The 11,848-nt window shown below is 32.7% G+C and overlaps 3 protein-coding genes across 9 annotated transcripts in view; 2 read left to right on the forward strand and 1 right to left on the reverse strand.

Annotated features, from left to right (window-relative positions):
- The window catches only part of LOC114876071 (serine-rich adhesin for platelets-like), a 29,885-nt gene that overhangs the window by 11,632 nt on the left and 6,405 nt on the right, over positions 1-11,848 (forward strand). Inside the window, exons 1-6 of one of the 7 annotated variants that reach the window (XM_046285164.1) lie at positions 392-827; positions 10,616-10,786; positions 10,878-11,011; positions 11,080-11,224; positions 11,300-11,500; positions 11,603-11,817. In XM_046285164.1, coding sequence (XP_046141120.1) covers positions 10,738-10,786; positions 10,878-11,011; positions 11,080-11,224; positions 11,300-11,500; positions 11,603-11,817 — 744 coding nt within the window. In that variant the 5' untranslated portion in view covers positions 392-827; positions 10,616-10,737. The other 6 variants (XM_046285163.1, XM_046285160.1, XM_046285162.1 and 3 more) reach the window with 6 other exon arrangements.
- On the forward strand, positions 838-3,860 carry LOC114876074. Its single transcript, XM_029187115.2, has one exon. It carries the CDS (start codon positions 1,096-1,098, stop codon positions 3,853-3,855), a length of 2,760 nt encoding a protein of 919 aa, XP_029042948.2. The 5' UTR covers positions 838-1,095; the 3' UTR covers positions 3,856-3,860.
- LOC114876077 (lipase maturation factor 2-like) lies at positions 4,452-8,779 on the reverse strand. The gene is made up of 10 exons (XM_029187120.2): positions 8,426-8,779; positions 7,914-8,097; positions 7,711-7,812; positions 7,371-7,564; positions 7,108-7,286; positions 6,769-7,018; positions 6,494-6,699; positions 6,045-6,285; positions 5,714-5,930; positions 4,452-5,607 (listed from the first exon to the last, which is right to left on the reverse strand). The coding sequence occupies exons 1-10, from the start codon at positions 8,517-8,519 to the stop codon at positions 5,328-5,330; spliced, it is 1,947 nt and encodes a 648-aa protein (XP_029042953.2). The 5' UTR covers positions 8,520-8,779; the 3' UTR covers positions 4,452-5,327.

Consider the following 11,848-nt stretch of genomic DNA (forward strand, 5'->3'; position numbering starts at 1 on the left):
TTACAAGTTCTTCTAAACAAGAAGAAAATGTGTGAACTATGATTAAATGTTATCTCTACTTTTTATGTTGTACCTATGCTTACTCTCGAAAAAATCTTTAAATCGATCGACATTGTTGCGTTTGGATCGCTCTTTGTTGTGTATGCACGTGTGTAAGTACATACGTGCATACATTATAAACATACAGTGAAAAATTAAAAGATAGAAAAGAAAAGAAAAGAAAATGTAACTGGTAAAAATATGGCAGAAATAGGTAAGTATGTATGTACTACATACATATACAGTGAAAAAGCACTAAAGGGGAAGGTGCCCCTACTACCGGGTTACGCGCGAGTGCGCAACCATTATACCACATTCACACGAGAAATACCTTTGTACATATTTCAGGAGAAAAGAAATTTTTTCAAATAAATGCTTAGTCAGAAAAGTAAGGCGGTTCATTCCTCAACGAGTAAAATATATAACCAGAATTAGAAACTCGATTGTCGAAATAATTAATCGCGTCGAGTCTCGAACGCCAAAAGTGGCTCCCTCTGCCCAATAGGATAGTGTATAATGTATAAAACTGCGAACGCATACCGAACCGGAAGCTGCATAAGAGCCTCTCTCTCGCACTGTTGAGGAATGAATCGCCTTACTTCTCCGAATAAGCATTTATTTGAAAAAAGTTCTTTTCTCCTGAAATACATATATTTCTCATGCGAATGAGGCATAATGGCTGCGCGCTCGCGTGTGACCCGGTGGTAGGGGCACCTTCCCCTTTAGTGCTTTTTCACTAGACGAACTGACACTATGATTGATTTACATCACCACTTTTTCAGAATTGGGTATGTACTGACTAGTATATAGGTGTTCATTGATTTCTTCAGTTGTGTATGTAAAACGTATTTTGTTTCATCATATATGTATGTTTTCTAATTGTTACGTTTGGTGATACTCGTCGTGTATGTATGTATATGTATATATCTATCAGTACTTACCTGTATATATACAATAATGTATATGTATATACGTATTTACGCATGTTGATCGACATGAAAAGCATATAATCAACCGAAACTAAAAGCTAAAAGATTTGTTTTTTATTCGTTAATCATGAACACGTTAACGAGTGACAATGATTTATTCAAAACATTGGTGTTAGAAAATATCTCGCCTCAATGTCGTAACGAAAGTAATTTTAAAACTGCTTACGAAATAAATCAATTCGAAAAAAGTAATATCATGGAAGCATCTATCAATGATTGTTCATTGCAAGAAATATATCAAACTAAAAGCGACATTATGGAATGCAATGTCGAAGATTGTAATAGTGTGTTGAACGTTAATGAGCAAATAATTTCCTCTTTGTTAGATTTAAAAAGACACATAACCTCTGCTCTTCAGAAATGTGAAAAAAAATTGATAGTGATAGAAACAAGTTTACAGAAACATTCAGGTGGAGATGCAAAGATTTTAATTTGTAACGCTGGTATACCATACTTCAAAGATAGAAATTACTTTTTTCCACCTAAAAACGAAGATGAAATACTAAAAGAAAATTGGAAAGAACTGCAGCTGAGAAACCTTCCCAAAGTCTGTTCATGGACAATTAAGGAAAGAAATGTACTTCTAAAAGCGATAAAAGAAGAAGCTATAGCTGATGTACTACGTTCTCAAAAGACAGATTGTACGACGGTTGATGGGCTGACAGTTAAATCTATTATTAAGGTTGAAGAGGAGAGGAAAGAGGACAAAACGTTCCCACCTACAGATTTCTCAGAAATTGTTGGCCCGTTAGAAAAAAAAGAATTTGATTGGTTCAAAATATCGTCTATTCATTTTGACGATATACATTCTCCGCTTGATTGTCGTGTTATGTGGAACGTTTTCCTTCATCCTGATATCAACAAAAACGTTTGGCCAAAATCGGAAGACGTTAAATTGAAAGAAATTGTAAAGAAACATAAATTTCAAAACTGGGACAAAATTGCTAAAGATTTGAGTACAAATCGCACTGCGTATCAATGTTTTATTAGATACAACACGACTAAAAAGTTGCCTAAAGTTCAAAATTACACATGGAAATCTGAAGAAGACGAGAGACTTTTAAAACTGGTCGATATATTTAAAATCGGTGATTTTATTCCCTGGGGTGAAGTGGCCAATTGGATAAAAAATAGAACTAAACAACAAGTTTACTTCAGGTGGACGTACAGCTTGTCGCCTTATTTAATCAAAGGTAGATTCACTAAAGCCGAAGATAAACTTTTAAAAGATGCTGTTATTAAGTATGGTACAAATTTTCGTAAAATATCAGCTGCATTAATGCCTAATAGATCGACCGTTCAACTTCATGATCGTTATGAAATATTAATCTCCAATCAAATTGAAAAAAGGAAAGTATGGACGTTTGCAGAAGATTCAAAATTGCTTGATCTGTTTGCACGTTTTGGTCCAAATTGGTCGAGAATAGCTAAAGCATTTTCAAGCAAAACTAGAACTCAGCTGAGACATCGGCACACAGCTCTACAGAAGTACATTAAAAGAGGCATTTCTCTGCCTGAACTACATAGAAATCAGTTCCCTACTATCAACAAAACCAGAAATAAACAGAGGGAAGAGATATCTTACAAGGATACACTTGATCAAATTATGAATCCATCGAACGAACACAATGACAATAATATAGATACAGAATTAATCAAGTATTTTTATACAAAACAAAAAGCAACGCTCGTTCATAAGAATAAGCTTTATACTACCGAACAGTTATCACACGATACAAAAAAGTTGTACAGTATTTTACAACAATTACATGCTAAACTTCGCATACCCGATAACATCGCTAATATAAAATTAACCGATAAAGATCAACAACTTTTATATTCATTGAAAGAATATGCAAAGCTGAAGAGCGATACGGAAAAACGCTTTCAAGTTATAGATGAATGCAGTTTACGCATGTTTGGAACAAATCATGATAAACGAGAAGATTCTCACTTTATACCGCCACCTCCTTCTGATTCGCAAATAAAATTGAAATCAAGTAAATCGGTCGAAAGTAAATGCATTGATTACAATTTAAATACAAACGATAAGTTTTTAGTTGACAAACCGGCAGAAATGAGTACTCCAGATTTTGTCATTTCTCACATTGGTGGTCACGAGCAACAGTTGCAGTTTCAAAAGTTAAATCGGTTATTTCAAGTTACCGATGTCGCCGATAAACAGTCTTACTTACGAAATGCTTCTATACGTCCAACCAAAATATTCTTGTTACAGCAAAATAATAATAACTTGACCGATAGAAGGGATTCAAGTGGCAACGATAAATTAACAGAAATCGGAACAATGGTTCGTTCTGAATGCAATGATACTGCTATATCCTTCGAAAGAAAAAGTGTCGATGCTCGTAGGCACGTAAAGTTACAAAGCGATTATCACAGGAAATCGCGCATGGAAACCGTTAAAAAAAATTACGCGTTATTTACTATGCCCGAAGAGATTCGGTATTCATCGTCTACTTCCGAAACAGAGATAACTACGGAAAAGGATGTATCCGTGATAGAAGCAACCTATGCAACCATGTTGAGTTTCAAAAATTTAATACATTTGAAACGATTTAATGAGAGTTATATCGGATCGAATCAATTTTTGACGCAACAATCGTATAGGTTTCAGGAAGCGATCAAATTATTGGAAACTCGTTTAGAACAACTATTTCGTTATCCGATAGGTTTGTCAAAAACTGCATTGCCAGAAGTTTATGTAATAGATACCACGGAGAACACAAATTCGAATGGAAAATCTTCCAATGTATCGAAAATAAAAAAGTTACAAACATTCGATAAAAGTAATAAAGATGTAAGCTGATAAAATATGGTAAATTGATTTATTAATAGTTTTTCGTTCATCAGTAATCGAACGGAATAATATTATACTCGAAAATCGCAGTATCCCCCTCCTTCATTATGTGTAGTAATAAACGTGTTTTCGATGTCCCAGAATCCTTTATATGAAAAAACTTTCTCTTATAAAACTCTTTTTTTATTTGATAATATCTCCCCCCTTTTTTTTCTGATCCAGGTTTTTTTAAATTTTCATCGGATATCACACACAAACACCCCACCCGCCTACTGCCCAATTTCGAAACATATTTTATATATCCGCCATTTTATTTTAGAAATCCCCGTTTTTTCTCGTCTCATGTAAAAAACCCACCCCCGCGTTCTCCTTCGCGCAAGAACTCGTCCCAGTTGGATTGACGTGGAAGGTCCACGCCCTACACCCTTACGTTCTATGTTCTTAGATCTTCTATATATAGCGACAAGGCCCGTGATAGAGCGCTTGCGAGAAAGGAGGTAGTACTTGCGCGACACCTTCAGGCCATCACGGGAAAGATGGGCCCAGGTGCCGGGGCGTCATGCTCCCACTTATAGCCCCCACAATAATTTCGTTTCTTTAAACGGTTGAATTATTAGTTTCGCTTTTTGTATTTCGTATGTAAACAGTACAGTATTACGGAGTACGAGTCTTTTTATTTAATGAAACGACGATGAACCGTTTAACATTTTCTTGTCGGCCAATTTATGTTACGCCACCATTGATTATTATGTACGGTTACGGCTAGTTGGTTTTTAGAAAAATATTCTATTCATTCCGCTTCTATTGCATTTCTGTGTTATTGGCAGAAAAAAGAAACAATTTTACAAATCATAATAATATAAATGTTGGAACAAGAATATGAAAAATTCCATGACTTTTAGACAAACTGTTAAAACACATTAAACGATGAATGCAAATTATATATAATTCCAAGTATTAAAGTAAATTTAAATACAAATTACATGTAAATTTGACTTAAACACATTTTGTACATACAATGAATAATAAAAATAAACCCTGTGGTTTTTTTTTATTAGATCGAATGCTTATTTAACATTATTCGCTAAGGTGATTGTTACAATGGGTCGCGATTACTTCGTGAATATTTTTCATTTTGTATTGTTCGATTAAACCTCTCGAAAGAGAGATGAAGTACGTACTAATGATTATAAACCTATATAAGAAAAAACTCGATGGAATATCGACGTAATACGATTGTAAAAGTAGTCTGTCGTTAAAATTAACATATTCTGAACATTGAAACAACAGATATATGTATATGTAAAAGAAAAACAGAGAGTCAAACTTTCGAGTTACGAAAGTATCTCAACCCTGATAACCGTATGACCGTATCGTATCGTATATCGTATCGTATCGTATAGTTTCCACTGCGTATACGTAAATTTCATTATAAATTTAATCAACTGTGAATTATTATTTTCACAGACCAATCGGGTCAACTACTTCTTCTTTAAAACTGAATTATTGTAGCTAGTCATAATGATTGCACAACCTGCCGTAAAAACTCCCCACAGGAGAAGACTAGCTTCTACTTTATGAACCAAAGATCTCAGGCTATCAAGGAAAAGTTTCAATGGTTCGTTTGTTACTTTGAAAGCTGGCTTATCCTGAATGATTTTCATCTTTGACAAATACTCGATAAGCGGTGGGTGATCGTGACTAAATATTGGCAAATATTCCTCGATCTTTTCTCTTGTCCACCAGGCTTGCTTACTCCACCTACATAATTATAGACAATAAAATTAACGTGCAACAAGTATATGACGATACCAGTTAATTATCTGTTTAATTACAAGCAACGTTGTTCAATCAAGTAAGTACTTACGATTGACTCCATGGGGTGTAATGGTAACGATAAAGACTAGCTTTAATGTATTTTGGTGGTTTTTCACGGAACGGACTCTCCACGTTGTTCATTAAATTCAATACCTCAGACTGACCACTTAAAAGACGATACGCTAATGACATTAACCATGGATTTTGATGATAAGTACCCAACGCAGCAAACCACATTTGCCAGTCGAGTCGCGGTTGATGAGGAGCTGAAAACGACAAACATCGAAAAAATGTGTTACGATCGAAACGATCAGGCACGTTCAATCTCATCGAAGATTTGCTTCAGCTTCTCTAAATTTTCAAAAACAAAATTCACTTACCAACAAACGGCAACGAATTGTTAACATTTCCTGGCTTATATAAAAATTCGTATTCTTTCCACGGTCCATCGATACTATCGCTTCCTTCGATGATCACTTCCGGTCTACCCTCCACACCAGTCATGCGTCTAAATAATCCATAACTGTTTACCAAACGAAGATGTTCGACTTTTCTTTGTACCTGTCTTAGTTGAGTCGGTATCGTCGAATTATGAGTATGATGTAGCGTGGCGTAGGGTACCTATAGAAGAAGACAGACGGAGAAGAAATCATTTTTGCTTTCGTTACAACAGACCATTCGATGGTTCACTTTATCGTATACGATATACAGGGTGTCCGACAACAGGTGGGAGATTTTTTAACGGGTGATTTTAGGGATCAAAATAAGACGAAAATCTCCCACTTGTTGTCGAACACCCAGTATGTACATAGTCATAGCATTTACTTACAATACTTATAGCAAAGATCAAACAAACCGCTACTGTATACAAAATCGTAACAAAGGTCGTAAAAATTTTGTTTCTCATTCCTTTTACCGTTAATAAAGAAGCAACAATCGCATTTGCAGCTGTAATACCAAGGGATATTACACCAATATAGATAGAAATAGGAATTATTCGTGACAAAACATAATCAAACTGTTCCTGCGTGAATGCTAAAAAACGAATCATCACGGTTATAACAAGGAAAATGATAATTTACAATTTACAAATGGCATACGTACCGATATCGCTTTGAATGGTCCAGTTATCTGACACTCGAAGATTATAATACACGTACGTTCCATAAAATATTCCTGCATAAACTAATATACACAATATCGTAGAAAGATATTTCGTACGACTGTAGGAATTGTTTTTAGATTTTCTTTTATAAAAAAATTGATCATCTAGCAGAGAAATGCACAAACAAATAGTTAAGAAATTAAAAAAGTTATAATTCCCTGTCGCTATAATATGTACTTGTAGAAACACCTATAATCAAAATAAAAAGCAATCACCTTAAATCGTTATATATCAAATTCTATCTAAATATATCGATATATCGATACACTTATATTTACCTGCATATAAAATGCTGTTATTCTCACTTTTCTGTTCGGGAAAAAGAATAAAAATGGGACGACAAGTTCAAAAATATTTACAATCACTGTAGTGAAACGTAAAAACCATATTGGCAAATGATGCGCGTACCACGCCAAGGGGGTAGGTATACACTGTGATTCAAAATGAACATTTAGACCTAAAACAAATGATATATATATATATAATGATATATGTATATATATATATATATAAACACTCTTGTTAAATTCTGATACTATACCATCCAATTTCCACCATACAGGGCAACCAGAAGTAAGTTTTACTACTCCGCTGGAAAACATTAAGCGAAAAAGTAACCAACGTACGGTCCAAAAAGTTACAGCATCGCTCGGCGTACTTATTTTTCCATGCTGAGAATACCAAAATGGTGCTACAAGTATGCATAAAAATCCTGCTTCTAATAAAAGTACATCCCTGTAAAAATATACGCGACATAGAAAATACAACTGATAAACAATTTTTACTTTTTATACAGAAAATCTTAATTATTTCATAGCAGTCCAATTGTATCATTTTACAATTCTTCATTCTGCTTATAATTATAAGCATTGAATACTTACCATTGAAACCACATGAATATCTGACCAATTTGATACAAAGAGTAATATAATGCCCAAAGTAATGCAAATACCAATGCGATGCAAAACTTTTGTGAAACAAATCTATAAAGAAAATTCATTCGTTATTATTACTTGTATATCGTTCAAATGAACAAAGACAAAAAAAAGAAAGAAAAAAAGAGAGATAATACATAAATTTTTACCCTGCAAAGGAAAGAAGAATTCCGATAAGTGATACCACATCCAACATGTATTCCACATTTAATCCCAAGTAAGGAGCAAACCATAATAACGTTGGTTTCTGCTTCAACTTATCAATCAAAGGTGCCCGACCTTTTAAATCCAATTGAGTTCTAGCTGGTAGTATTCCATTATCGCCGTATAATCCTTTTTCATGAGGAAGTTGTTATCAGAAAGATGTAATAAAAAATATATCATAAAAATTCTATTTACATACATTATTACGCATTGTAAAGTAATAACTACAAAAATGGACAATCTTTATTTTCTTACCATCCTAACTTAACAAGTTTATTTAATAATTATAAATAACTTTTAACTCGTATAAAAAAATCATTAATTAAAATATAAAAATACGCATGTGTGCTATGAAGGAAAAGGAAAAGAAAAAGAAAAAGAAAAAGAAAAAGAAAAAGAAAAAGAAAGCTGAAAATATAACAAGGAACATTAGAATATAAATGTATGAAATATTTACCTGGAATTTGTATGTAAAAGCTAAGAAACGCGAAAATGTATATTATACACATTCCCCGTAAGAATAAATTCCGAGTATATCGTACTTGTGCCATTATGTAGCTATGGTGATTGTTCTTACTTTATTTAATTTATCTTAAAAGACTAATATATGTATATTCAAACACAACAAAGAATAAAAATCAAAAATCCGCGACAAAACGGCGTATCTATAGATACTTTGCGTACTACACCCAATTTGTTAAAATTCTATAATCAACAGCTGCAGATATTTTCAGTCACGCCGCTCTTGCCGGGTACCATACGAAAGAGAAACAACAATCCTATAGTCACGAAAGAATATAGAGTGGTATCCACCCTGCAATACGTAGAATACATGCGTGTGCTACATACATACATACATACATACATGATTTTTATTACTCTGCATGTAAAATGACCGCAGTTTCTTGGATGTATGTATGTATTTTTTTCCCAATATACATTTGGTACCATTTTTCTTTATAGTATTGGCACAAATTGTTGCATCGTCTTTTTTATGATTAAAATTTACTATAGAGGTATGTATGTGTTCAAAATTTTCATTCAAGGATAATAGAGTTTAGGATAAATATAATTAACGTAATAACTGGAAAAATAAAATTTTCTATTGTGTCCAAGCAATTTATTTAAATTATACTATATAGCATTACATGTTGCACCCTTAAATGTACTATTTAATTTCCATCACTCGTATCGTTACTTGATTAAATGTATGTTATCGATATACCCTTTCAGAATTGTTCCATAACTAAATGCCATTACAAATGATTACCTGCAAAATAATTATAAACTGCTGAAACGGATTAATCCAACTTTCTATTACTATTAACTAATGAATCGAAGGAACAATTATGCATCAAACTCTTTAAATTACTCTTTTATGTATTTAATTTATAGTATTTAGCTTCCAGTTCTTCAAGCTGTTTCTGTTGCTTTTTCTTATTGTACTCCTCTATAAACTCCAAAAACTGATTATAATCTTTTTTACTCGTAGTACCATACTTTTTCTTTTCATTAATTATCCACTCTTCAATATTTTCTGTTTGATTGAAATAATAATAAACTCCAATTGGAAATAATATATACATCATCATTCGTCCAACTTCTAGTTGCCAACTTCCCATTGTTTATAAATCTGTAAATTGAATATTATTACAAAAGTACAATATTAACATTTTCAATGGCACAATTAAAATAGTACTTTAATATAATATGAAATTAAAGATGATGATTAGTATAGCAGAAAATAATAACAAATGCGTATTGCTTTCGACAGATATTATAAAAGAGATATCGCAGTACTTGTTATCAATTTCAATATCGATCGGTACAAAACACAATATTCATAGCAAAGTGCAGCAAAGACAGACTATATAAACTTACGTTAGATGTGTATTGTGAAAGTCACTGACATAGGATAGAAAATGTAGAACCTATGTAACTTTTAAAGTTGGTAAAATTGTATCGTAGAAAGTACATACATACTTTACTTATGTATGAATGTATGTATGTATGTATGTATGTATGTATGTATGTATGTATGTATGGATGTATGTATGTATGTATATATGATACATTGTATATGTATGTATTCTCTTTTCAATCGTATTCAAGATTTGTTTTCTTATATTGCCATTGTTTGACATTTTTTTAAGAGTTCATAATGAACTTTCATCGGTGCGAGTGAAACTTAAAGATCAATAAACATTATGGAAACATTATTACCATCGGAAATAGCTAGACTGGTACTTGGTAAGAGTAACGCGATGTATACATACATTTCAAGCGTCATGTTTGTAATAATAATAACTTGTTGTGTGGCGGGAATGTAAATATTTTATTCTGATTGTGATACTAAAACATCAAAAAATGAATGCGATTGCTTTTGCTGACATGCATTTTGATAGTTGTTTCACTCTTACGAATTAAAGCGCCAAAACTACAGCTTTGGTTTCATATAAACAAATAAATAAATTAATGTTACATATATATTATATTTACAGTTGTTATAGAGAAGACTAGGTTTTTATTTTTATCTTTTATATTTTATATTTTTAATGGGATACGTAGGAAACATTGAAACAAATCATAATAGGATTTTTACCCTTAATTGTTTTTCTTCAACGTTAATTGTGAACATTAATTTTAGGATACCTAGAAGGTCAAAGGTGTCTAGAAGCTGCCAAAATATTTTTAGAGACTTGCCCCCATTTACAAGAATGTCGTACAGTATTTTCTAGTGGGAAAAGATTTAGTACCAAAGTTAACGGAATGACACTGATAGATGTTATTGAAAAATTTGTTGCTATTAACATAATAAGTAAGTCTTTTTTATAGTTTAATATGTGACTTATACATAATGTTTAGTTTATTTAAAAACTTGTGTAAAGAAGTATATAATTTTTGTACAGTTCAGGAACGCCTGAACAAAATTACAGACTGCGAACAATTGAAACACTGTGGAGATTTACTGGAACAGTTAAAATTTCTCATAGAAGAAACCCGTGGACAACGTTTTGTCGTTAATATCAACGTTCCTTCGCAGGTACTTAGATAAAATGATTAATTACGAGGTGATCAGTTAATAGCGGTGTCATATTTCTATCTATACAGGCTAATTCCCAAGTATCCAATGGCTCTCCCATAATATCTAGCAGTGTACGTAAAAGATGTCACAGTAACAGCGATCGTGAACGATGCAAACGTACAAAAGTGATGGCGAATACATCGCAACAAATCAACTTGGCCGCTGGTCACGGTAGACGCTCATAAGCTCTGAAGAATATTCAATATTTATTCTAAACGTTTTAATGAATTCATTGTTTGTTTGTAGTAAATAGTTACGATAGCATAGAGACAACACCATTAGAAAGTTTGCCTGGTCACACAAATACGAGCGAACAATCTAAATGTGGTAGCATTAACGTGGAAGAGAAGAAACGTAACAGCTCTGAAGAAGAAGTTGAAAGTATTGGCAATAATAGCAACAGTAATAGTTGTAATAATAATAACAACAACAGTAATAGTAATAATAGTAAATATACATATACATATGTAGATGAGTATACATATAGATGGTAAGATTAAATAAACATTAAAGGTAACTATATAACTTGATTGTTAATGATTGAAATAGGTACTAATCAAGATGCGCAAAATCTAGAAGATGCTGTAGTAGATAATACGTGTAAAACGCATAATGGAAAAGATTCGTGCACGTTTGAAAAATGTACTGCAGCTACAAGCACAGAAGAGTTACGGAGTTATACGTGCGTAGAGGTCCAGACTAGCCCGTACGATACACCGGAATCCGAATCAGAAAGCAACGACGAACCAATTGAAAATCTCAGTGTACGTATCAATATTTTTTTTTCTTAACGCT

This window comes from Osmia bicornis, chromosome 3 (genome assembly GCF_907164935.1).
Source record: "Osmia bicornis bicornis chromosome 3, iOsmBic2.1, whole genome shotgun sequence".
NCBI classification, from domain to species: domain Eukaryota; kingdom Metazoa; phylum Arthropoda; class Insecta; order Hymenoptera; family Megachilidae; genus Osmia; species Osmia bicornis.